Source organism: Ambystoma mexicanum, chromosome 3p (genome assembly GCF_040938575.1).
Source record: "Ambystoma mexicanum isolate Mex_15411 chromosome 3p, UKY_AmexF1_1, whole genome shotgun sequence".
In the NCBI taxonomy this organism is placed as follows: Eukaryota; Metazoa; Chordata; class Amphibia; order Caudata; family Ambystomatidae; genus Ambystoma; species Ambystoma mexicanum.
In genome coordinates, this window is record NC_090925.1 from 916,866,674 (window position 1) to 916,894,412 (window position 27,739).

The 27,739-nt window shown below is 47.6% G+C and overlaps 1 protein-coding gene across 2 annotated transcripts in view; it reads right to left on the bottom strand.

Annotated features, from left to right (window-relative positions):
* LOC138581106 (rab GTPase-binding effector protein 2-like) overlaps positions 1 to 27,739 on the bottom strand; it is a 137,295-nt gene that overhangs the window by 72,520 nt on the left and 37,036 nt on the right. For both annotated transcript variants that reach the window (XM_069652187.1, XM_069652186.1), the window contains 2 exons: positions 13,615 to 13,734; positions 13,058 to 13,432 (listed from right to left, as the gene is read on the bottom strand). In XM_069652187.1, the coding sequence (XP_069508288.1) occupies positions 13,058 to 13,432; positions 13,615 to 13,692 (453 nt within the window). In that variant the 5' untranslated portion in view covers positions 13,693 to 13,734. The remainder of the gene's footprint in view (positions 1 to 13,057; positions 13,433 to 13,614; positions 13,735 to 27,739) is intronic.

Genomic DNA, 27,739 nt, shown 5'->3' on the forward strand with positions numbered 1-27,739 from the left:
TTTTATTTGACAAGACGCTACTAGGACTCCCTTTTTATTACTTGATTGTTGTAGCTTGCTCCCATCTTAGATTTAGGTTTAGATTAGGTGTTTTTCTCACCCATGTATACAGTTTAAACACACCTAAATTATGATCACTTGTGTCTGTCTTTACTGTTGCCACCATGTGTTCCTTACAGTGCAACGAGTTCAGACACTCGTAGCTGCACACATCCCCCAAACTGTGAATACACCCGCTTGGGGAAAAGTCTGTAATTTTCCTTGTCATTATAATTACTGACAGGGTGAAATAATTTCCAGTAGTTATGCCCTGGGTTAGCATGCCGCTGCTGGGGAGGAGACTGGAGGCTGCATTCAACTCTCCCGTTGAAAACATAAATTAAGAATTTGCTTTTCTTGGTTAATTACCTCTGCTTCTCTCGACCAGGCAATGTGGTCTATTTCAATAGCCTTAGGATCATTGCAGATGCTGCCACTTCGTAAATTATAAATACTATTCATGTTGTCATAGATAAAATGTTTCTGACAACTTATTCAGTTTGTTCCTTTTTTTATACGCTAACACTGCACTTACTGCTTTTAGCTCAAATATACAGCAGCTGTGCTGGCAGGCGCAATCAATTAGACCGTATCTATATTACGCTCTGTTTATTTATGGCAGGTCTCTGGGCGATGAAGTGTAAAAGGGAAACCGTAACAAATTAGAAAGTAGGTGCTGTGAAAGCATCATGAAGCAAGATAGACAAAAGATTCAAAGTTTAAACAAAATACTTTCATTAAAGTCAAATGTCAGGATGGAGTAAAGCCCAATTTGCCTTATGCTAAGGTGGGTATTCGCTACCTAACGAAACTGAAGGCAGTCAGTAAAGTTCAACTTAAAAGTCTTTCTGTGTCCAAAACCTATGCTTGCCCTCACAACTAAAGCTAAACATTGTGTAGGCGGTGTCAACAACGAACTAAACAGTGTTCCAAAATAAAGTTCGAAGCTTCAAGCTCTTACTTTCCAGCTCCCCTTCCCAAAGTACAAGACAGTTCCACCAAGTCTCAGGATTCCCTTCCCCAAGAGGGTAACAGTTCAAAACACGCCTCGAGGCTCCCTTCCCCAAGGCATCAACTGGTCCAGCTTGCCAGCTCACCCTTCGTCTCGGTCTCTAAATATTCAAAACCCGTTCCAGATGAACTTTATACTTCCTTTGATTCTTTAGGAGTTCACACAGATTGCTCTCTTCTGCTTTCACTTGAGCGATCTCTGGTATATTACACGGCCCGCGGTAGCGGCGTGTAGTTATGGTTAAGTTGCTAAACCCATAGGAAGACCACTTTTTGGGAGGCTTGTAACATTGCTCCCCCTGAAGGAATCCTCACCAAACTTTGCACAAAAAGTATATAGCCTCTCTGAATTTTTTCTGCAAGTTCGGTGTGGTTTCGTGCGGGGAGGGGTGGGAGGGGGAGGGTCCCAAAATATATTTTTTTCCATAGACTGACTGGGCAAACATTTTGTGCAAGGCTACAGCCCAAACGGCTGGATGGATTTTCACCAAATTTGTGGCAGGAGCGGGGGCTTTGTTCCGAAAGCGTGCTTTTGTGCATTTGTTGGAAATCTGACCAGTACTTTTGTTGCAAAGAACTGAAATGTATGCCTCAAAAAATGTGTGATATCTGGCTCCGCTCCGTGGACCCATTTCCCTGTTCGCCGCACGGCCAGAAGTCTCATTGGCTTGCAGTACGCCGTGATGTCAGCGAACTTTGGACACGGCCGGTGGTTGGCTGGAGGGAAGCGTGCTGTGCATCAAACTTTTTGGGAAAAGCTGCCATGGTGTATCGGAGGACAGTGCAGCGCCGAAAGGGATTGACAAACATAACGTACGGCATGTATTGGTGGGAAGAAGGGATGGAAAGGGTGGGGCAGAGAGAAGTGGTTCATGTGAGATGTTTGATTATTAGGTGGACGAAGACGGTGGTTTGCCTGCTGTATCAGTGTGTACTGCGCCAATTCGCCGGTTCCTGCACAAGCGACTACCATGTGTGGTGAATGCAGACAGCCTTTGTTATGGCACGATAGCTTGTGCCGCAACCTCTTAATGTGGTGGCAGCTGAACTGCAGAAGGGGAGTGCAATGCAAAACATATATTATGCCATGTGGTGGTGGGAAGGAGGGATGGAAAGGGTGGGAGAGTGAGAAGTGGTTCATCTGAGATATAGGTCAATAGGTGGACGAAGACAATGTGCCTGCAGTATCCGTGCGTACTGCGCCAATTCGTGGGTCTCTGCACAGGCGACTACCATGTGTGCTGAATGCAGACAGGCTTCGTTACGGCACGATACCTGGTGGGAGCTCATTTGCAGCAGGAGAGTGCATTACACATGACATCCACATTGTAACATAGCGTGTACTCCGGTGTGTTGCATGTGGTATGCCTGTAGCCCATTCGATGCACGGATGGAGGCCTTGTACCGACAACTATGTGCCGTGGTTGCAATTAGGTTTGACATTGTTGCCTTCTGTGTGTGGTTTGTCTGCATTGCATACATTGTTGATTCCATGGCTGCAGCTAATGGAGTGAACAGTTCTGCAGTGTGTGCACTGAATGCAGTGTTGTAATACTTTCAGTATTGCAGCGTGTAGGGTTGAAGTGCATCTTCGATGTGCATGGAGTGTGTGAAGTGGGTGCAATACTTAAATAATGTGCACATAGAAATGGATAGTGGTGAAGTGCATATTTCATAGGATTGTGTACTGTCGATTGCGCAGAGTTCTGACTACTGTGCTGCACTATGAGGTATTGCTTTTGTGTACTGAATAGAGTGCTGGGAGCAGGGCCACCATTGCTAAAATGAAATGTGGTTTGGTTGGCAGTAACACCATACTATGTGAATGAAAGTGGGTATGGGTGCCGCAGGCTGTGTTATGTTTGCAGATTCTGCTAACTGGTGTATAATTCCATGCATAGCTGTATTACGGTGCAGAGGTTGGGTAGTAGTGGCGGTGGCTGTGGTACGTGTGTGGAGTGTAGTACTTGGTCACATGGTACCATGCATGGCTGCATTACGTTGCCGTGGGTGTGGGCAAGGCCTAGACTATTGGGTGCATGGCCAAAGGCCGTAGGCCGTGCACCCAATAGTCTAGGCCTTGCCCACAGCAGCAATGCAGTTTAGACTGCATCTCTGAGAGGGTGCGCACCTTTACAGAATGGTTGTGGAGCAAATTTTAGACTTGATAGAGCACCAGAAGTCAGCTGACATGCATATTTTGTTGGTAGGTTTGGTTGGCAGTAACACCACTGTATGTGAATAAAAGTGCGTAGGGGTGCCAGAGGCTATGTTAAGTTTGTAGATTCTGCTAAAAGGTCCATGTTTGTATGCATAGCTGTATAACCGTGTGGAGGTCGGGTAGGAGTGCTGGTGGCTGTGGTATGTGTGTGGATTTTGGTACTTGGTGACATGTTGCCATGCATGGCTGGATTACATTGGGGTGGGTATGGCCAAGGCCTGGACTATTGGGTGCATGGCCAAAGGCCATAGGCCGTGCACCCAAAAGCCAAGGCCTACACCACGCCCATCGTAGCAATGCAGTTTTGCCTGCATCTCTTAGAGGGTGGTCACCTTAACAGAAAGGTTGTGGAGTACATTTTACTCTTCATAGAGCACTAGAAGTGTGCTGACATGCATATATTGTTGGTTCCATGGTGTTCGAACATCCTACGGTTTTCGGTGTAAAGATAAGTAAGGCTGCTTGCACGACAGGGCCTGGATCTCCCCGACCCTCCTGGTCGAGGTGATAGCCACAAGGAAAGCCCTCTTGCACGAGAGGAACTTGAGAGAGACTTGTTGCATAGGTTCAAAAGGAGCTCCCATGAGCTTAGTCAGTCAGTACTACATTGAGTTGCCAAGCAGGGGCTAGAGCCTACACCGGCAGAAAAGTCCTGAAGAGCCCCTTGAGGAACTCTTTGACAAGTCTGTGCGACCACAGACGGTCTACCCGGAGACCTGGTGAACCCGGAGACCTGGTGAACCGGGATATGGCAGTAAAGGTGCACCTTAATAAAGGCATGTGCTAATTCTGCTTTGGCCAGGGAAAGCAAATAGGGTAGAAGGTGAGGGGCTGTGACCCCCAGAGGGGTAATCTCTTCAGTCCGGCACCACACGGAGCACCGCTTCAATTTATGGCTGTAGCATTTTAACATTTTAGGCTCTGGCTCTTGGCAGGTACGCCTTACATTCCACTGGCAAAGCATAACCCCCAACTCTAGGGCTGCAGGAGCCATGCCCTAAGGTTCAGTGATCGCGGTTTGTGGTGCAGAATCGCCCCTACTTCCCTGCTGAGAAGGTCCGAGCAGTAGCCTGATGGACAGAGCCACGGACAGACACAGCAAGTCTGGGTAACAGATCTGCCTCAGCCACGTTGGAATAACAAGTATAATCTTGCAGTGGTACTGCCTAAGTGTGTTGATCATATGTAGCATGAATGGAAACGGAGGAAAAGAGTACAGGAACCGTCCCTCCCACGGGAACGAGAACGCACCCCCTCATGCTTCTCGGCTGAGGGAACCTGCTGGTGAACTTCTGGCACTTGCCTTCTCCTCTGGCGCAAAGATCGATCTGGGGTTCACCCCATTTGACGAACAGAAGGTCGCCCTGGTCCTGACGAAGCTCACATTCGTGGCTGGAACGCAACTCCCTGCTGAGCGAGTCCGCAATGGTGTTCTTGACGCCCCCAAGGTGAAAGGGGACGAGGACCAGCCCTGCCGAATGGTCCAGATCCATAGATCCTGGCTTCTTTAGAGAGTGCCAGTGAGTGAGTCCCCCCTTGCTTCCGGATGTAAAACATGGTGGTGGGGTTGTCTAAAGATCATCACCACCATGCCCTTCAACGATGGCAGAAAAGACTTGAGGGCCCAGAAAACGGCCCAAAGCTCCAGAACGTTGATGTGGAGGCAATTTTCCCCCGGTTACCAGAGGCCTCTTGTGTGCATTTTTGTGCAACTGTCGGTGTAGGCTCCCCATCGTTCTAGAGAGATATCTGTGGTGACTGTCTCCTGGTAAGGCAGAACTTGAAACAGAGTCCTCCTGGCTGAGATGCGGTCTTACACCCCCCACCACTGTATCGCCCTGACGGAACTCCTCGTTGAGGGATATCTTGTCTGTAAAGGTCCCTGATACTTGCATCCATCTCAAATCCAGGAACTCCCGGAGGGGTCTCATGTGGCGTCTGCAGAGGTGTACACGGCTGATGCAGGAGGACATCATGGCCAGCAGCGATTTGATGGCCTGCATGGCTCTCACCCTCTCCTCCGAGGGGGACATCAAACACATCACTGTGTTGAGTGGCACCTAGGAACAGCACGTCCGGAGATGGTGTCAAGCAGGACTTTGGATAGTTTATGGAGAACCCCAACTCGTCAGCAGACGTACAGTCCTTGATGTGTGCTCGCTTGCCAGAGTGTGTGAGCGGGAACGCACCAGCCAGTCATCCAGGTAAGGATATACGTGGATGGCATGTAGACGACGATGCAGCACCACCGGGACCAGGCACTTCATAAAGACCTTCAGGCTGAGGGGCAGAGCATGAACTGGTAGTGCTGATCCTGAACCACAAATTGTAGGAACTTGCAGTGTTTCTTGTGAATGGGATATGGAAGCAGGTGTCCTCCAGATCAAACATTGTCAGAAAATCCCCTTCCTCCAGTTGGCCGAGCACATGCTGCAACGTGACCATCAGGAACATTTGGGACTTTAAGTACTTGTATAGATGATGCAGATCACCGATCCGTCTCCAACCTCTCCAACTGCCTGTCTTCTTTCGAACTAGAAAATACCTAGAATACACTTGGAGCACCGGAAATGCTGGGGGACGGGTTCTATTGCCCCTTTCTTTAACATGGCCTGCACCTCCTGCATAAGATGTTGCCTATGTTGTTCTTGTCGCAGTATCTGTGGAATATGAGGACACCTGCATTGGAACTCCAAGGTGTGCCCCTGTCCAAGAGCGTCCAGCACCCTCTCTGTCCATGGAGATCTTTTTCCACGCGCTGACTAACTTCGCCAGCCGGCCTCCCATTGGGGTGCATAAGTGGGGGTCCAAGGCCACAGCTGGTTCAGGCCTGCTTAGGGGTCAGAGCTCTGCCCTGCAGGCGGCGCTGTCGCTGTCCTCCACTGCTTTGAGAGCGACACCTGTTTGCTTCTTGTCCGAAGGAGCATGAAGGCTGCCGGTATGGGGTTGTATAACCCTTGGAAGATCTGCCAGGTTTTCCTCTGGATGAGCGAAAGGTCGAAAGCCGACACTGCTGTAAAATTCCCAGCAAGCATGCCTTCTCTATGTCAGCTTTTATTGCTTGCAGAGACTCGTCGACATCCTTGCCGAAGAGGTTTTCCCCATCAAGTGGCATATCCAGCACCTTAGCCTGAACGTCATGGCAGAGGTTTGTTGCCTTCAACCATCCTTGCCGATGCAGGGACACCCTGTTCCACATGTTGCGGAAACCTGTGTCCGTGATGTCCAACGCCACTGTGATGGCGTGGTCCGAGGCCACTTCCCCTTCTTGAAAAAGTTACAGTGCCTCGACCTTCTTGTTCTTGGGCAGGAAGTCTATAGGATCCAGCTTGCACCATAGTTCCCGATCATATCAGTAAAAAATGGCTTGAGCGTTAGCTGCCTTGATTGCATAGGCTGCCGTATAAATTATCCTCTTGCCCATTGCACCTGGCTTCTTCCCCTCCTGGTCGGCAGGTACCATGGCTGCCGACAAAGGATTCACCAAGCGCTTCCTAGCTGCAGCCGAGACCACCGAGTTGGGCGACGGCTGAGACCTTAAGCACTTGGGCGCTAAATCTGGTACCCTGTACTTGTTCTCCAATCTGACACGCTTGGGAGGAGCCGTACTTCATTAGCACCAGGCCCTCCTCCCACATGTCATCCTGGAAGGGAACGGACGGACACGATGGTCTTTTTGCTTGACTCGCGCTGCTGGTACAGGAACCCCTCTTCATTAGTCTCCTTGGGAACCAACTGAGACAGCTCAGAGGCCCTTGACATCATGGAATGGAAAGATCCAACTTCGTCCAGTGGGGAGGTCCTACAGGGGTCATCCACGTGTGGTGTTTCTCTATCAGACAGGAAAAAGTAATTGCCCTCGTTGGTGCCTGTAGACGTGGTAGCTGTGTCTGTGCATGTGTGCGGAGCCAGGCCTCCGGGTGGGGTCGTGTCACGACGAGGCTGTGGCAGAGGGGGAGGGGGGTGTTAGGTGGCTGGGTCGGATGACGCTGAGGATCAGCGTCCCCATTAGACTTTTTCTTCCGCAGGGGTAGGTTCAACCTTGGAGGCTCTCGATGGTCTCGTGGAGGCATAGGCCCCTGTGCCGGTTATTCTCTGCTGGATTTCCGTGACCAGTGTGTGCAGAGTCGTTAGACTATCCAGCGACATGTCCCTCAGTCTAGGGGTGAAAGAGGCCAGTGGCATAAGGCCTGGGCTGACGCGTCTCCTCTTGCGAGCAGGGGACATAGATCCACCGCCCCAAGATCCTCCCCCTTCGTGCTTTGTAGTAATCTTCGGGCAGATTATTGTCTCCCTCATCAGAACTTGAGTAAATTGGCTCCGGTCTATTTGGAACAGCCTCTGGGTCCACGTACTAAAGAGGTTCCACCGGGGGGGCAGTGGGCCTTCTCCCTTTCCCTCTCAGGAGGCTGCTGGGTCAATATGGTCGCCGGGTCTTTACCTGGAGTGGTTGCTGCCTTAGTCACTGCCTCCTCTGCCGTATCTCGCCTCGGGGGCAAGGACACCCATGGAGTGGCCGTGGCAGACATTTCCTTTGCAATGTGCTCGTCAAGGCCCTTGTGGACGTCGCCGTTGTTGACTCAGTTGACTTGACTGGCTGCAAGGTCTTATTTAGCTCTGGCAAGTCCTCTCTGGACTTGTCCCTTTTCGGTTTATCCACTGACACACAGAGTATGGACGGGGTTAGGGACTTTGGTCGGCAGGCTCACACCATGGAGGCGGATGGTGATGGCGATCGCTTCCTGCCCGACTCGGGACCCACATCAGCGGTGAGTCACAGAGCTTGGCCTTCTCTTAGAGACCCACGAGCGGGGCATCCTCAAAGGATCTCGACCCCCCCCCGGAGGGAGTTTGCTCCTCAGACCAGCTGCTCCTAGATGAGACCCGACACTGCCCGGAGGCTGAGTTAGTGGCCTTGCTCGCCTTGAGCCATGCCGACAGTCTGCTGTAGCAGTATTTTTTGGTTTTCTTCGAGAAACCATGGCACACCTTGCATCCCTCCTCATCGTGATCCAGATGCAGGCAGTATAAGTATTTATGATGCTGATCTTCCAAAAATATGTTCCTTCATCCAAACTTCGCGCAGAGTTTGAAGAGGCTTCTGCTTTCCTTCTTCTCCAATTAGGCCCAAGGCTGGTGTCAGGCTGAGTCTTGATTGTAGGCCCGCAGGAGCTGGTGAACCCTGACAGACCCTCAGAAGCGTGAGGCCCTCAACTACTACAAAAACAGTTGAGCACTCCACACCCCCGGGGGAAAGGGGAAAGCGGATAAAATATTAAAAAGTCACAGATTCCTCATGCACCTTCTGGATATCTGCAGCAGAGAAAATCATAAAGAGGAAAGAACATGGATTAACCACATAGATAACCTAACCACTCCTCCAATATCGATAATCTTGCATGAAGGATAAAATGATTACCTATGTTTCACCTGCTTAAAGCCCAAAAGAATGTTTTTAGTTTTTCTTCTTGTGTCTCTAAACTTAATTATATTTAGAATTGCTGGTGTCTGTAGTTTGCGATGAGAGATCTTTTCCTCTTCAAAAACATTGTCTGCTTCTTAAAACTGTACATTCGTTAAAATTCAAGTTCTTCAGATGCCCTCCTAAATGCGCAAATGTAAATAAGGATAGATTTCTTACACTTATATAGACAATGAACTAAATGTCACACAGGCTCCTTGCAACCTTTTTCTCAGTTTAAGGCATAAACATTCATTCAGCAGGTTTAGTCTCCAATACCACCCATGCCAGCATACTTTGTATTGCTGTAGAAGGTTTCTTTGCAGTCTTACTTCAATTGAGCTCTGAACTACTGCACTCCTGTCTCCACGGATCGTTGGAGTCGCTGCTCCCATGTCAAAAGAAGATTACATCAAACTATTTACATCCCTTTGGCGGAGCTTCAAAGAAGTCATTCCAGATACGGGCTACAGTCACCCCGTGCGCTCATCGTTGCGTGCATAATAAAGCACCAGTTCAAATCGCGCCGCCCGCAAACTTTTCTTAAAAGGAGTTCATGTAACGTGTAAGGAAACACTTCAGTATAGATAAGGACACAAATCTGCCACAACGTCAGTAGTACTTAACACTTGACTCTAACCAAAATAATACTAACATTACGAAATGGAAAGTCATAAAATTAAGAAGGGCGTTGGCTGCAACCATGAAATAAACACTCGACGAAGGATAAAATGAGTTTCCTTTCGTTGGCAAAAATAATCTGACTCGTGGAAGGGCTATCAGCCCTCAAACAAACAAGGAAACTGATTAACCTTTCCCGCTCCGACGCAACTTACGAGTTACGGAACAAAACCCACGCGCTCGCTGTCTGGCTGCAGTGAAAATAGGAACAAAGTTTTTTCTATGAAAGAAAAAAGCATTTACTAAAGCGTACCACTTTCTTTAAGTTATTCAGTTGCGCTGTACATTAAATTGAGTTACGGTTGGCTGAACAGGTGGAAAAAAGATATATGAAAGTAGAGCTCAGGTTGAGTTCATAAGTTGATCTTCTAGTTATTACTTCTTTCAGTGGACTTGACCTTGTAATTAGGCCTGTGGAATAAGGCCTATACCTGGAACCTTGTAAAATCTGGACCACTCAGCTGAAGAGTTGACAATGAAAGGCAGTTGAGAATGTTTCTCAACTGACCTTATGAAGTTCTATCCAAATCAGATTACTGATTATTTCCTCCATCTTGGTTTGGGCTCAAATCAACACTCTGAACATAAGAGTTCAGGGCCAACCTGTACTTTCATTAACTAACACTCTTATCTAATCCACCACCTAGCCCAAAGCCCACCAAATCACACTAGCATAAAAGAACCCCGAAAGCCAGGCCTTCTCTAAACTTTGATGATCCGACGGTGGCTGAAGATCTTCGCTGACAGTGGATCTCCGCTTCTGGTCTCTGTGTTTCGTCGAAGACGATCAAGCAAAAATCAGTCAAAATTCTAAAACTTTTACAGAAATAATTGGAAATAGCACAACAATTGCTTGGGGAGCAACTTGAGGACTCCCAGCGCTGAAGCGTGCGGTAGAAATCTGAAGGTGGCCACCAGGGATGGACGTTAGGGAGGGGGCTTTCATTGGATGGGGACAGTATGACCCAGAGGACAGTGATTGGTTTAGAGGAGAAAAACAGTTTTAAAGTGAAAGTGAAACTGTTTTATACTTTTACTGAGGATTCCCAGCCTGATGACGGAATTATTCACAAGCATTTGAATCCATGCCAGCCCCCATCCTGGAGAACACCTCTTTTGTGTTCTATTATTGACACTTATGTAGAAACATTCATATTATTTCTAGCTACTTCCTTAGTTCCTGTAGGTGTTTGGAAGAACCGTACCCTGGCAACATACTGAATAAATAAACTCTGTTGAGGTTCGGAATATGTAGCAGCAAACAGCATTTCCGCTCACCACCCGCATAACTCGCCTGTTGCCCTGGAGGTTGGGGGCACGATGACGCAGTGTCTCCAGCATGCCGCAGGTCTCTCCTCCAGCAGGAGACCTTTTCTATATTCGGCACAACGCACGCCGACGCTTTGAGGTCCTTTCCTCTGAGCCGCTTGTGAGCTTCGCGTGAATCAGACAGCATCCACCACAGCAGTAGTAGTAGTATAAAGGAGGAGACAGTATCTAAAGGCACTGTTCTTTCAACTGTCATTATTTCCTAAAGTCGTTCAGACCTTCTTTGATGCCTTATCTTTCCTGTATGCTTTCCTAGGTATTTAGCCTGTAGTTATTTAGTGTAATTTTCTGTTGTTCCTTCCTAACAAGAACACTACTCATCAGATTCGGTTCCAGGCTGGGTGCAGTTTACCAACAGGGAAGTCCCTGTTCAGGGTAGCTCTTGTAAAGACTTTGTGTAACCTATGACATACATTTTATGGATCTATATTCTGTCCCATGGCAGACCCTGTACCCTTATTGATTGTCCTAAGAATGTTCTAAGAAAGGGAGTGTGTCAAGTAGCACTCCCGTCTCCTTGAAAGGGCTCGCCCATTTGTATTAATCCTATATTGAATGGCTGGCCTTTCCTTGAGGGTAGGAGTGCCTATTTCATCCGTGGCTCCTGAGGATCTCCACTCCATCGGAATCTTGGTCTGACAGTTGAACCATGCTCTTTGAGTGTCATGTGTCTCATTTCTTTGGCCGCACCACATATCCCCTGGATTAAAAACATATTTGACCACTGAATATAAAACATTTGTGATGCAAATTGCTTTATTTATTTATAGGGTATTTATAATGCGCCTATATACAATGTGTTTCGAGACGCAACAAGACAAGGGGGGGCAGGGAAGACAAAAACAAAAATGGTCCTACTAGGCATTGTGACATTTGGATCGTACAAGTGCAGTAACAAGCAGTGCAACTGGGAGGTTGGGGCGGGGGGGGGGGGTTGGGGGTTGCCGGCCAGGGAGCAGGATCCCGCGAGAAAGAGTGCCAGGCGGACAGAGCCTGGGGAATACAGGGGCTCAAGGATGCAGGCCCAGCGAGGCTAGTGCTGGGGGAGGAGGCCCAGAAGAGCAAGTGCAGGTTGGGGTGGGTGGGGGGCTGGTCAAGGGAGACCAAGTGCATGGGTAGACTAGACAAGGGGGGAAGGTGCCCTTTAAGAATCTGATGGAACCAGAGAAGGGGAAATTAGCAGGGGAGAGGGGAGAGGGAAGGAGGAAGAGAAAAAGAAGGTATTGAGAAACTTCTGGAACTTAAGGAGATCCGGCTCAGTCTGAGAGGGGCAGGGAGGCCATTCCAGAGTCATGCACCTGCGCAGGAGACAGTTCTACCCCCCACTCTCTGCTTGGAAAAGCTTCGGATCTGCAGAGAGTTGGAGCTAGAAGACCGAAGGGCTCTAGCAGGCAGGTATTTAGGGAGAGAGAGTTGGATGTAGTGGGGTCCCAGACCCCAGAAAGTCTTGTGGATGATGCAGAGGGTCTTGAACTTGATCCTTGCAGCAAACGGGAGCAAGTGCAGAGAATTTAGGGCTGGAGGCCAAGGATAAGTCCCAAAGTCCTGTTCTGAATTAGTTGAAGGGGGAGAAGGGAGGAGTTGGGCAGATTGAGGAAGAGGCTGTTGCACTAGTCCAGCCTGGAGAGGACCAGAGCTCTGGAGACATTGAGTTTCTGGGGGAAAGTGAGGAAAGACAGAATGCCTATGAGGTGGTGCAGCTGAATGTGGGCCTTCTTGGCAAGATCTGTGATGTGTGGAGAAAAGGAGAGAGAGGAGTCGAAGATTACACCAAGGATTTTTCCCTCACAGGGGAGGGGACCCATTGAGGGCCAGCAGAGTGTGGGAGGGGAAAGAGGGAGCAGGGGTCCCAATGAGAAGGATCTCTGTCTTACTGGCATTAAGGCACGATTCTTTATTAAAAAAGATTTGAATGTATTAAACACCCAGAATAATGTGTTGCGCCAATTTTTCAGTCAAAGTAAGTTAATCAAAACATGATTTTCATTAATAGTTCCTCAAAAATAGAAATGGGGCACAGTAGTTATTTGAATTGTTTTTCAAAGGCAGTATGTCTCCTACTCCTGAGACACCTATGGAGCAAAGTGCTAGTTTAACAAATATTGGGAGAAAAAGAAAGGGGTTACATAAGACCCACAGATTATGCTTCTTCAAACCTTTGCACTTATCTGCCACCTTTCGCTATGTCCAATCTTGCTCATTCACCCTTACACCTTTTGCAATTTCCTTACACATCCTACTGTAGCACACCCACAAATATTCACGCTTACTGTGTTCAAGACTTCTGCACTCCCAAATTTCATGAGCTTCCATACCTCCTGCTGCAGATGGGTCCATTCCTGCTCGGACACTAGCTGGTATCCAGGTGGCGGGATGTAGATGCACTCTGGTACAAGGGTGCCTGTGGAAACCAGTGACGCAGTGTCCTCCCGGTCTGGGCTTGGCTTCTTTCGTGGTAAAGAGTTGCTCATCGTGAAGGAGCCAATGGAGATATTGTCGCAGTTACGGGCGAAGGCCTCTGCGCCAATGGAGAGGTCCGGCTCTTCGGCTGAACCGTCTCCATCACTCACCCGCTCAGAGTCTTCCTCAATATCAGGGTTCTGAACATCTCCCTTCTGGAAAACCTCTGAGTAATCGGTGTCAGCATCGAAGAGCATTGCACGCTCTGGAGTAGTAGTTTCTCTGGAGTCCTGTGGAAAATAAGACAGCCTGAGTGGGTAAGCTTAGTTAAAAAATGATAGCCTAAACAGGCCCTATCTCCAGTTATTCTGGATATAAAATACTACATCTAGCAACCTGCCAGAACTCAAAATCTTTTTCCCCTTGTCAGATATTTTCCCTTTTTATATCCATCGTTCAGAGACCCTCTTACTTTTGCATCCTTGAAGTTTCGGGTCTGATCCTCTGCTCCCTCTAGCTTCCATTTCAGCTCAGTGATGTCTTTTTCCATTGGTAATACAAAGTCCTGCAACTTCTCTGCATATTCATGAGCCTGGAGCCAATAAAAAAACAGGAAAACAAAAGTGCATTTTATCAGTCAATAAATGCACACTGTTCCACATGAGTCACTCAACTCAGACTGACCAATGAATAGTTACTTAGCAACCAATATTTGTCTACCCTCCTGCTCCAGTAGTCACATTACGACGCCTGGTTCACAAAGAAATACAGAAATTGGACTGTTCCCCACCTGTCGCTTTCCAACCAAGATTGCTTCTCCATTAGTCACGTGCTTCAATGTGAGCAAAGCCTGAAATGTTCCTTGTTAGGGCAGAATTCCATTTTGGGGATTATGCAGTCTCATTAATGGGACCCCTACTCTTTTTGCATTGCCTGCCTTAATTTTCTGGGTTTTCTCATTTATTTTAGTGGTCAGAGGGACTTCTGCTGAATCCCCCTGATACCACATACCTTGTTTACTCTTTAAGAGTATATTGCACTGGGTTGCACTTAAGGCTCTCAGGTCAAGGGGTGCTACATAAAAAAAACCTTCTTACATTGATTTTTGAATGTAGGCTGGTGGCAGTTAATATTTGGTGTTGATTTCACCACGGGGTGTAAGCCGATTTACTGCATTAGCAACCCAATGTACCTTTTTTGGTAGAAAAAACTAATGGGTGTTTTAAGTCTCACTCCCTGCCTTTTTGTTTTAGGGCCTCCTTTGTTCAGGGAAACCATGAGGTAGGACTAAAATGGCTGTTCTTGCCAGATGGGCCCTTTGTGAGCCCAAGATGACAGCCTCTGTAGTGAATTTAACTGGTTTAGAAAAGAGCCTGGTCCTGGCCAGCCCACTATGGTTTTTACTGGCGGTGGAGCCAAGTATTTCACAGTGTTTGGGGCCAACTTGATTGGCTAGCCGCCAAACCTTTGTTTTACATACCTCAATGAGATTGGTGAGCTGGCAGAAGCCAGCCCCTGTGAGTGAAATCATATATATAGGAGAAAGTCTTGTTGCAATAATCTCTGGACTCTGCTGGATTTTTGAAAGATAGACTTGTTAGCTTGACTGCTGGATGATGTTTCTGCCGAAAAGCTTTTGTAGTAGATTTTGAGAACCAGTGGTGGACTGGTGTCTCTTCCCTGTGCTCCAATTTGCATTTTCGAATGCTGGGCATACCTCCTTCATCTTAATGATCCTGGTGCCTGTTCACCTCATCTGCTTGGGCCAGGCCTTCCATAATGGGACTAGGGGTGTAACGGTATAACGGTATACCGTTATAGATACCGTGAACAGTTTAATTGAACTATAATAACCGTCAAGTTGTTTATATTGGGTATACCGTTTTAGGGCCTGCAGCTATTAAGTGAGCTTTTCAATCTGATTTGGAAAGGCTGCAGTAGGCAAGTGCTATGCATTCTTGATCTTGCATTGTGGGATGTGGCGTTTGGAAGACAAGAGCATAGGGAAAGTGAGGCCACATTAGAAAATCCAGCTTTGATGCTGTGACCGCTCTTTCTCTGTGATCAGTCAGGTTAAAGATCAGCCGATTTGTAGTGTTCCCACCAATTTGAAAGATGGGGAACTACACATCTCAGAATTCAAAGAGGGGAATGAACTGGATGCCCTTCTGATGCATGCCCACAAGAAATGTTAGTTCTGTAGACTGTATGAACACTGGGCCTATCAGTGCTTTGTGCTAGTATATAAACTGCCCCCCCTCCCCCACTGTCTTCCATGTAGATTTACACATTGGCACTAGAGTTGTTGCTTCGCTTGATCCTTCAGCTGCCTTCTGCATATGGCACTGGACTCAAGCAGGCAGGAAAGATTCTACATTCAATTTGAAGTATCCAGAGCAATGGGGGTGAGATATTTCTTAGGTCCACCCTCGATTTGTGACACCACCCATGAAAGCATTCCTCCGTCTGAACTCACATGACAGGGGTCCTAATGTGCTCAGACCTGGGGGAAATTGTAACTGAACGCTGTCCTTTTAGGATTACATGGTCAGTGGTGACTCCAACATCAGACCTTTATAATACACCAGGCAGATGGTAAACAAGCTATAGTGATTTGATCAATTTGCAACCTTTCGGTGAGTGTGTGTTGGCTATGATATTTTGACAAAAGAAACACAATGACATGGGCTTTCAGACCTCACATGAGTGACTTTTCTCCCTTTAATGGGATAATGCGTTAACAAAACAAACTTTTATGAGTGATTGCAGCGAGGGGTCCTGATGCCCATGCCACGTGGCTCCAAAATAATGCAGGTTGAGGCCGATTTTCAAAGCGATGGCCTGTGACTGAGCAGCAAGCTCATTGCTCCAAATGTGCATTTTAACACTTCCACTAGTCACTCTTTCATTCAAGGCGATCAACGAGTGAGCGCCATGAAAGACCAAATCTGTAGCCGCCTTAGATTCCTGGAGGATCAGCTAAAAATGTGCAGAGACAAGTTTCAAAATGCTGACAATTTATGACCTTTAATAAAATATTTGTTAAGATTAGTTAACTCCACCTGCTATACCGCGATAACCATGATATACCGTTGTTTGGCAAGAAGTTTATCATACGGCCATAAAACCAATACCGTGACACCCCTAAATTGGACCATGTTCTGAGGCATTTTACCACAGTTTATGGCCATTTACCGCCTCGGTCTGTAGTCTTGGTTTAGGAATCTGCAACATAGATGGATATTAGGATGCCAACACCCCGCCAATTATGCATCTCTGGCCCATTTATGTTGGCCACACCCGTTTTTCTGCAGCAGGGGCTGTTTTTGCTGGTGTGTCATCCATGTATGCCTTCTGAAATGGCAGGATCTGCTGTGTGCAGGTTCCTCCATATTCATGGAGCCATCTCCATTGAGGATTCAACTTCTGGAAGGTGTGTCCCACTCCTGTGGAGGACAATTGTTCTTTTGGGCCATTGGGCTGTCACTGGCTCATGGTTCAAATCCCTGTGTGAGTGGATCCTTCATTTCACCTTTTAAAAAGAAGCCTTAACAGGTTGTTCTGCTTTCTTGGAACTCTTGAATTTAGGAACCAACATTAAGAACTTACCTCTAGTCCCTGCATTGACAGGCTATTCAGGATAAGCACATTTAGGGCTTCTCGTGATCTGTGGTAGTTGGAGTCTGCAAGTTGTCTTCATCCGATGTTCCCCATTGGGTAACATTTGGGGTAAAATCTTGCTCCGTTGTGCAGCTCATGGGGCTGCTGGGATTTGAATCCTCCACTGGGTATCTTGTTCGTCTAGGTAACTGTGGGAAGGAATTGGGACTTACCTAGCTTTTCATCATGACTGCAGATTAGCCTACAGAATGTGTCCTGTTCCCCACCCCACCCCCATCAGGAACTTTCTTTGACTTTGGAACTCCTACAAGTTGAGACAGAAGGTATGTTCTAGAACTGTAGCATTTGATACGGTCTCCGTGTGGTCTCTGGAGTACTTTTGCAAGCTTTGGATTTTTAGAGGCACTCCCTAACTTACTAGATATTTCACAATCTGTTTATTACACCATCAGCTATGGATATTGTGACGATTAACAAGGTGTTGTCACTTCTCCTCAGGGGCAAGACCTTTTCCATGAGGCTAGAGAGGTGCGGCTCTACCCAGTCACCCTAGGGGTGGTATAATGTGGGAGGACCTCATGGAGAGGGACTTCCTCTCTGCAGATAAGGATGATCACCTGGGGTACAGCTCAATTAATGTTTCTACTACCCTACATTCCTTAGTCCTCTCCAATGCCCTGAGCCACTATATTGAGAGCAAGCCCATGTATTGTAACAGTGCCTAAGATCAAAAGTACTACAACGAAGAACACAGGAGACAAAGATCATGAACAGTGATGACACTGGTATGAGGTGCACCAAGGAAGCATTGGGATCAGTCACAAAGAAACATAGGACTTGTGCAATCCGTATGAGAGGAACTAAATGCAAAGTATAAAAAGGAACAAAGGACAGTTAGGAAGGAGAAGCCCGACTGTGTGGCCGAATGCAGCCTTAACGAGCAGCACAGTGGTGGCATGAGCAGGGGACTATGACTGGGACTATGTTTATGGCCGGACGAGAGGGCTGGGACTATCCGGTCCCAGTCCATATTCTGGCCAAGTTCGTCTTTTGCTGGTTGTTAGGAAACATGTTCTTTTTTACTGGTTTCCCTCCATAGACATTGAGCTAGAATTCCTATTTTGGGGATACTAGTGCAACCTTTTGGGGACCCTCAATTTTTGCTGTGCCCTTTTTTGGTACCTTGATCTCTTTATGGTGACCAGAGGGACTTATCCTGAAGTCCCGCTGCCATTACGTCCATTTATACCTTTTATAAAGGTACATGGTATTAGGTCACCCAAAAGGTGCCCAGTCCCAAGGGTGCTTCTCAGGCACTCCATATCTGTTCAAGAATGATTGTTTCAGTGTAAATTGATTTTAGGGAATAGGTTGGTGGTAGCTGTGCTTTAATTTTGGCTTCACCAAGGGTGCAAGCCATTTTACTGCATTGGAAGCCCATGTACCGTTTTGGTAGCCATTGGGGTACAAATGGTTTAATAAAATCCTGATCCTGGCCATTTGGTTTTCTAGGACTTTCCTTTGTCTAGGTGACCACGGGGTAGGCTCAAAATGGACCTTCTGACCACATGGGCACACTGAGTCCATCATGGCAGCCTCCATATTGGTCCTAACTGGTTTAGGCAAGTATAGGTTACTGACCTAGCCCTCTCACTTGCTTTGGGGGTGAATTTGCCGATGTGGGTGTGGTTAGGATGGATTTCTGGAATCTGGCCTGGTGGACAGATTTTAGGAGACCACCCTAGTTATGGTAAATAGGGAGCTCTGAGAGGTTAGCCAAAAACCAATAAATGTAGCAATGGAGGACAGTCAAGGCTTAGCCTAAGGCAAGTGTGAGTGGGGTCAGGGGCCTTTAGAACATATTTAAAAATTAAACTTGCAAGCAATACTACCAGACAATACACTATATATGGTTCACTTAATAACCATCAAATAAGATAGTCAAGCACTGCAGTTAAGTAAGTTAGATGCAGTAAATGATGGGGACCAATCACGAGAAAAATGTCCTAGCTTGAGAAGTCCAAACCTAAAATGAAAGGCGCCTTGTGCCCAAAGGTCACAAGGTGCAACACAGTATTTCTCACCACTACGTAATCTCTGTAGGAAGGATGGAGTGGGACTGTGGTGGTGAATCATTTCATACAAATAAAAAGTTCTAACAATTTACCAAGTGTTCTCCTTTCTACCAGACCCAAGGTTCCCAATGTTATCCAATGGAGGACAGGCACATTGATGCTTACTTACTACCCAACTCCAATTTTCCCAGATGTCTTTGTGGATCATTTGGGGGCTCAATCTTCTGCCCTTGGTTTTGGTGAGAGGAGCCCAGGAGTTGCCAGTTCGAGGGTTTTTCCGGTCAGAGTGAAGTGCAAGAGGCAACCCCTGCCGGTAAAGAAATGCAGAATCCAACAACGCAGGCCTCCTTAGGACAATTCAGAGAATGGAGGAAAGCGCGTTCCAGCGACAATCACCATTTGGAGGACGTAGGTGACAGACGTCCTTCCAAACACGGTCACAGTGGTTGCTTCAGGACAGGTTCCCTTGAAGTTATGAAGCTACAATTCAAGGAGAAGGCGACTTGTGGCATAAACTGGAGACAACCAAAGTTCCGGACTTGAATGCGGAATCACACTGCTTCTGCCGAGGTAGGCCACGAGAGAGCTGGCGAGTCCCCTGAGCAGGTAAGGGGCACTTCTGAAAGCTCTGAAGGGCTGGATCCTCGAGAAGGCATTGAGACCAAGTGGTCCCACTAGTCCAAGGGCTGAAGCATCCCTCAGGGTCTTCGGAGATCAGGCCTAGGAGCAGGGCTTCACCAGGCTAGCCACTGAAAGGGGTGCTGAGCAACTTCAGATGTCGTCTTCAGAGGGCTGGTCCTCTTCGAGGGTTACTCCAAAGTAGATCTGAAGAAGAGCTCCAAAGTAGATCTGAAAAAGAGCTGCAGAGGGCCTCCTCTTACCCAAAATCCAAGCTGGAAGCAAATCCAAGCCCACCAATAGAGGGAGTTGCCCAGTGAAAGGATATGATAGGTTATTTAAAACGTGCTTAATACCCAGAGGTTTCTAAGCGCGGGCCTGGGATTCGAACCCGTGTTGTTCTGTGTTGTCTTGCTTCCAAGACAAGCACGTTGCCGCTGAGCTATCCTCCTGGGACATAGTGTTGTACAGCTTGTATGTTACTGGGTAGAGGCTGTATCTTTTTGTATTTGTAATTGGTTATTTATAACGCGCTTAATACCCAGAGGTATCTTGCCTCCGCCAACCTCATGCCCAAGATAGGTCACAGAATTTTGGCCAATCTGGCACATGATAGGGTTTATGGTCAAGTGGGCCTGCAACACAATACTGAGGTGTCTTCCAATGCTGGGCTGAAGACTACTAGGTCATTCGGATTTGCCACGCATAATTCAACGAACCCAGGGTTAAACCCATTCAGGACATGGTTGACCAGTCACTGGAAAGTGGCAGGTGCATTCTTGAGACAAAAGGGCATTGCCATGAATGGGCAAGTCCCTCAGGCTTAGAGAATGTGGTCTTCTGCTTGGCATTTTCTGTCAGGGATATTTGCCAATACCCTACAGTGAGATCAAAGGTGCTAAGGAACTTGGCACCACCGAGCTTGTCCACAAACTCATCCGTTTGTGCAAGAGTAAGAACATTCGGACCGTGCAATTGCAGGATGGGAGGAGGCCGGGTAAGTGCTAAAGGGGCCAATGGAGGGCAGCGCGCAGGGAAGATGGGGTATGGGTAAAAGTGCGAGGAGCATGGGTGGACCAGACTCGGTAGGCTAGTCAGGGAGAGGTGACCGAAGGCAAGTGTTAGTAGTGGGGTACTGCGGAAGACTGGTGGGGGATGGCCTGGCCACAACAGGACATAGAAGGGACCATGCAGCCAGTCATTGTAACAGGGGGACAATTAACAGAGGAGGGGGAGAGGGAGGGGGAGAGGGAAGGAGGAGGAGAATTGGATAGTCTTGAGGAGTTTCCGGTACTTTAGGAGATGCGGTTCATGTCTGAGGGGGGCAGGGAGGCAATTCCAGAGGAAGGCTCCTGCTGAGGAAAGAGATCTACCCCTCACTCTCTGCTTGGAGAATCATTTGACCTGCAGAGAGTTATAGCTAGAGGGCCGAAGGGCTCCAGAAGAGAGGTATTTAGAAAGGGAAAGTTGGAAGTAACGTTGTCCCAGGACCCAGAAAAAAATTGTGGATGATACAGGGGGTCTTGCAGTTGATCCTTGCAGCCACCGGGAGCCAGTGGCGAGATTTTAGGGCTGCGCTTGAGGCCAACGATAAGTCTTGCAGTTCTATTCTGGATTAGTTGGAGAGGGTGGTGGGAAGAAAGAGACAGATTCAGTAAGAGGCTGTTGCAGTAGTCCAGCGTGCAGAGAACCAGAGCTCGAGACAGTGAGTTTCTGGGGCAAGGTGAAGAAAGGGAGAATGCCTCAGGATGTAGAGCAGAACGTGGGCCTTCTTGGAAAGGTCTGTGATGTAAGGAGAAAGAGGAATTGAAGAGGACTCCCAGGTTTTTTGCCACACAAGAGTGAGGGGAGAGGGCTCAAGGAGTGTGTCCAGAGATTATGAGGGAACAAATGGGCAGGAGTTCCAATGAGAAGGGTCTCAGTCTAACTGGCATTGAGACAAAGATCTTTAGCAGTGCACCATGACTGAATGGCAGGCAGGCGATCAGGAATGAGAGAAGGAGTGGAGGTAGAGGAGGGCAGCTTAAAGGAATGCTGTGCGTCATCAGCACATCACTGGAAATATGGGGAGAAGGTGGTGATCAAGTGGGCAAGAGAGGAAAGGTAAATGTTGAAAAGCCATGGCGAGAGGATGGAGCCCTGTGGAACGCTAAAGATAGAGAGGCTCTATCACCCCATGAACCAACTTCTTGTTGACCTCAGACTTCATGTGAGACCCGAATATCTGACATTCTAGAACTCCTACTTTTGGCGAGCACACCATCTTCAGTGTCAATGTCATGCTTACATCAATGTGTTAAGCATGGAATTACAGGCCATGAAAATTCAAAAATCTACTGGACCTGCAGGTCTAGTAACTTTGCTTGTCTACTCGACCTAGGAGTAATGTACTCAACCAATTATGACAATTTTCTTTTAGATTAGACACATGCTTGGTATGTAAAAAAAACCTATGCAATGCTACGAATTTCCCTTTTTATTTTACTAAGAATAAATTACAGAGCCATGCAAACTGAAGAGGTGTGATCCTCTGGGTTCTGCACCATGTTGTGTATCGCTTCCATTTGTGTGTAACACTTGAGCATAGAAAACGGCCTAGCTTTTGCCAGGAACTTTCTGCAGTCTGGCGGGATTCTATACTGTCCGAACTCTAGTGCTGCAGTAGCCAAGCCGTGAGATTCAGTAACGTTGGATCGTGATGCAATATGGATCGCCCTATTCTGGACGGTATACCGCCATTTCATCACGGCACTTTTCATTGCGGGGTTTTTCGCCGCGATTTTTTTTTCCGGAAAAAAAAAAACAGAATTTTTTGGCAGGGTTAATTTTTTCAAAAATGGGTTTGGGTGTTCGGGATGTAAAAAAAATAAAAAATAAATGGGAGTTTGAGGGGGTTACCCTCCCCCCCCCAAAAAAAAGCAATGTTTCGATGTTTTTTTTAAATGGACTCTGGACAGGATGTCCGGAAGAGGAGGCAATTTGATCAGCGGCGCTCTTGCATCTTGCTGTGGCAGCATTTGAGTGTGTTGCTCACACGTACACCAGCGGTATCTGGGGAAACGTGTAAAGGAAGAGGTCTTGCCAAGTGAAGGAGAGCGCACCCCCCTTGCTCCCTGGCTGGGGAAACCTGCTGGCGAACCTCTGGCATTTCGCATTCGATGCCGTCGCAAACTTGGCTGACCTCGTTCCTCTCTGATCAATCCTCCCAGGTACAACTTGGGTCCTTCCTTTCCTCAATCTCACTCTCTACCTGTGGTGTTCCCCAGGGGTCCAACCTCTCTCCCTGGTTGTTTAACCAATACCTGGCATCTCTCGTCCGCCGAATTGCTGCTCTCTGCTCCAACTTTCAGTGCTATGCAGATGGCACTCAGCTTGTTTTCAGGCTCCCCTCTGCCACCTCTTCTCCTTCTCTCATCTCCGACTGTCTGTCTGTCTGCTATCCAGGAGTGGTGTGCCACCAACGATCTCTCCGTTAATGCCAGTAAGACGGGGATGCTCCTCATCGGCACACCTGAACCCTCCTTTACTGTCACTTTCTGGCCGGCTTCCCTTGACCCTCTTCCTGCTCCCACCTGTGAGGCTAAGAACCTTGGGGTCATCTTTGACTCCACACTCTCCTTTTCTCCTCACATCTCCGACGTCTCTAAGAAGTCAAAACTACCAACTGCACCTCCTCTGAGGTATTCTTCCTTTCCTCTCCTTCCCCCACAAGCTCCCTGTCTCTAGAGTTCTGGTTCTCTCTAGGTTGGACTACTGCAACAGCCTCTTTCCATATCTGCCTGCTTCTACTCTCCGCCCTCTGCAACTCATCCAGAACAGGACTGCAAGACTTGTCCTTGGCCTCAAGCCCTGGGATTGTATCTCGCCAGCACTGAAATCTCTGCATTGGCTCCAAGTGGCTGCAAGGATTAAGTTCAAGACCCTCTGCATTATCCTCTGCTATGCTCAACGTTCTACTAAACAGACACGCCCCCGCGGCTCTGCGCATCTCAACACTACCGTTCGCTGTAGTTGAACGTGTGTTGCCGGAGTTCGCTCGGGGCTTTCTTCCGAATCCTGATTCCTGGTTCCTTGAATCCTTTCCTTTCCGTTCCCCAAACTTACCTTCGAGTTTCTTCCTGGATCTTCGCCTGCAGTCAGGTCACGGCGTTCCGTGCCTCCGAGCTCGGACATTGTTCCTTCCTGGTTCCCCGTCCTGGACATCTAAGCGTATCCTGGAGTTGGATCCTCACGCTGGAAACCGAAGACCAGCACACGGGTTTATACAAATCCCAGACCGTGCGAAAGAAATCATCTAAGAAGGTTGCATGCAAACAGGAAAAACAGGTGAGAAGGGGAGAGACTTGTGACAGATTGAGACGCCTAAAAAATGATACGGAGACAGAGATGGAAGCCGCGGTTCAAGACCTCGTGCGAGGTATGCAGGAACTAACCACAGAAGTCCAGAACCTTAAGGCAGAGAATGCTGCTTTAAAGCAGCTAGTCTTGTCTCGTGACTCTGTAACTAAGGAAAGTGTGTTCTTTTGGGAGGAGTAGTGGACAAATATGATGGCTCTTCAAAGAACCTTCGTGCCTTCCTTGACTCATGTTTGGTGCACTTCACCTTCAAGCCCTACTACTTTTCCACCCCTAGAGCAAAGGTGGGGTTTATTATCCCACACCTCACTGGTAACGCCTTGACCTGGGCAACCCCCCTAGTCAATTCTGGCGACGCCCTCCTGGGTGATTATGATGGGTTTGTGGAAGCCCTAAAAGCCATGTTTGATCGTCCAGAGCAGGTTTCCAGCACTCAAGAACGGCTACTTGAATTTTAACAAGGATACCAGGATATGCTCACCTATGTGACCTGCTTTAAACAACTTGTGAAGGAAGCTGATTGGTCCCAAAAGCCAGCTTCACCCTCTTTCGAAGAGGCCTGAATGAAGAAATAAAGGATGAGTTAACCAGGGTAGCTCGCCCAAGCTCCTTCCAGGCCCTCATGGACCTTTCGCTACAAATCGACTTTAGAATCCAGGAAAGAAAGGCAGAGAAGACGTCCAAGTCAACATTCCAAAAGGCTGCCACAGACCATCCATACAGACCAGAGCCCACAGCTTCTCCGACCTCGGATCCAGAATCTATGCAACTGTGGGCCTTCCATGGACCCATTACCCCACAAGAAAGGATGCGCCGGATTCACACTGGTCTGTGAATGTACTGCGCCTCCGATAAACACCTTGTGAGAGAGTGCCCTATCGCTCCTCCACAGTGTTCAGGAAACGCCAGCTCCCGATCCTAGATGGGGCACAGTTTCGGGAGAAGGTGCTCCACATCAATTCCTTCCTTGAACTCTCCTGGACAAAATAATCTTGTGATTCTACAGGCATTCCTATCACCTTCCAAGAAAGAATCGTACCCCCATCCTGGCACTAGTGGATTGCGGAGCCATGGGCATATTCATAGATCATGATTGGGTCATTACTCGCAACATTCCACACAAAACACGAGAGACTATGCAACCTGTTGAATTGATGGGAGACCTCCATCTTCAGGACCCATAACCTTTCAAACCAAAGAGATTTTTCTTTCTATAAACCACCACCAAGAGAGGATTAAATTTGATATTATAAGATCTGCCCACTATCCAATGGTTCTATGCATGCCCTAGCTACGGAAGCATAACCCCTACATCAATTGGGAAGCAGGCTCTTTGTTTCTTGGTTCAGAACATTGTATATCCCACTGTTTGTCCCTAGACACCTTACCAAAGTCCTCTGAAGACTCACAAGAAACTCAGCAAAATCCAGTTACCGTCTCTAACATCATCCGGATTGCCAGGGCCTACCAAGCTTACACAGATGGATTCTCAACAGCCATCGTTCAAGCTCTACCACCCCACAGACCTGAGGATTGTGCCATCGACACTGAACCTTCAGCTGTAATTCCTTTCGGAAGAATGTTTATTTTGTCAAAACCTGAGAAAAGGGCCCTCCGGGAATACCTGGATACCAACTTGGAAAATTGAACTATTCGACCATCCAAGTCCCCGGAGGGCGCTTCCCTTTTTTTCGTTCCCAAGAAGGATTCCAAGGAGCTTAGGCCATGTCTGGATTACCGTGGCCTTAACCAATGCACTCTCAAGGACCGTTACCCATTGCCTCTCATCTCGGACATCCTGGAAGCAGTCAGAGGTGCAGTCATCTACACAAAACTAGATCTCAGGGGTGCCTACCATATTATTCGTATAAAAGAAAGTGACAAATGGAAAACAGCCTTTAGAACACCCTTGGGCCATTTTGAATACTTGGTCATGCCCTTTGGACTTGCTAATGCCCCAGCAATCTTCCAACGTTTTATGGATTAGGTTTTTTCTGATATGCTGTTCCTCTTCGTCATTGTATATCTAGACGACATACTGATCTACTCCAAGGACCATTTGAAACACAAAGAGCACGTAAGGGCAGTCTTACAACGTCTACGTGAACATAAGCTCCTGGCCAAACCCGAGAAGTGTCTTTTCATTGTATCTACGGTTCACTATCTCGGATACGTTCTTAGCCCAAAGGGGATTGGAATGGACTCTTCCAAGGTTGACTCCATTCTATCTTGGCACGTTCCAACCACTGTAAAGCAAATTCAAGCCTTCTTGGGGCTTGCTAACTTCAACAGGAAATTTATAACAGCATTTACTGAGATCATGCACCCCATCGTCACATTATTAAAGAAAGACACCCCCTTTCAGTGGACCTCAGCCCAAGATTCGGCGTTTCAACGGTTGAAGTCGGAGTTCACACAAGCTCCCATCCTAGCTCAACCGGACATTGATCGACCTTTTCTTGTTGAAATTGATGCCTCCAACTATGCCATTGGGGCAGTCCTGAAACAGGAACTTGGCGACAATTTAGAACACCCCATCGCCTATCTCTCCCGCACCTTGACTCCTAGTGAAACTCATTATTCTGTCCTGGAGAAGGAATTGTTAGCCATTCGTCAAGCTTTCACTGATTGGCGTCATCTCCTTCTGGGAGCCAAACACCCGGTACAAGTCTGCACGGACCATCGGAATCTTCAAGTCCCTAGAATGTAGAAACAGTCGCCAAGCCCGTTGGGCCTTCTTTTTTGCTCAATACCAATTTCAAATCCATAATCTCCCTGGAACACATAACATTATAGCCAATGCCTTATCCAGACGTCCCGATTACGAACCCCTTGAGGATCGGACCTTTCCTCAGATGTTTCCAACACAATATTTGTTGCTCAAGCAATTACTCTCCTGGAGGATATTCGAATCCAAACTCAATCCTCTGAACGTTGGAAGGGGTTTAAGAGAAACAATGGATGGGATCTCAAAACAAAAGACGGATATCTATTCAAGGATAATCAGTTGGTCATCCCTACTCATGGACTGAGACAAACGATCACAAGCCTATGTCATGATACTTTCCATTCAGGACACTGTGGCATCACCAACACCCTCCATCTAATACAAAGACAGTTTTGGTGGCCAAGGATGAAGGATGACATCAAGATCCATGTCCAGACTTGTGCAGTCTACAATCAGAACAAACATGACAAAAGACCAGCAGGTCTCCTGCTCCAAACAGCACTACTAACAAGACCCTGGGAAATCATTGCCACAGATTTGATCATGGAACTACCTTCTTCCAGGGGCTACACAACTATAATGGTTACCATTGATTTGTTCACCCATATGGCTCATTTTACGCCTCTATACAAACTACCATCCTCATTCGAACTTGCTGGGATTTTCCTAGAACACATATTCCGGCTTCATGGGCTACCTTCCAAAATCATTTCTGACCAAGGACCCCAGTACATATCCCAGTTCTGGAAACAGCTATGTCGTATACTGGGACTCCAACGTGCATTGTTTTCGGGTTATCACCCACATACCAATGGAGCTACCGAACGAGTAAACCAAACCCTGGAACAATATCTTCGTTGCTTCGCCACAAAAGTCCAGGATGATTGGTCACTCTTAATACCTGTGGCCGAATTTGTATACAAAAATTCAGATCATTCTGCTATCAAGACCAGTCCCTTCTTCTGTAGTCAAGGATTTCATCCTTCAGTCCTACCGTCCATTCTTCCACATCCTACCCCAGTTCCTGCGGTTGATTCCTGGATTGAAACACTAATCAATGTGCACAAAGAAGCAAAGGAACACCTAGAAAAGGGCCGAAGGGACGTTAAACATTATGCTGACTCCAAAGGAAGGCCTGGGCCTTCCTATTCAAGAGGCGATCAGGTATGGTTATCCTCGAAACTCCTTCCTCGTCACCT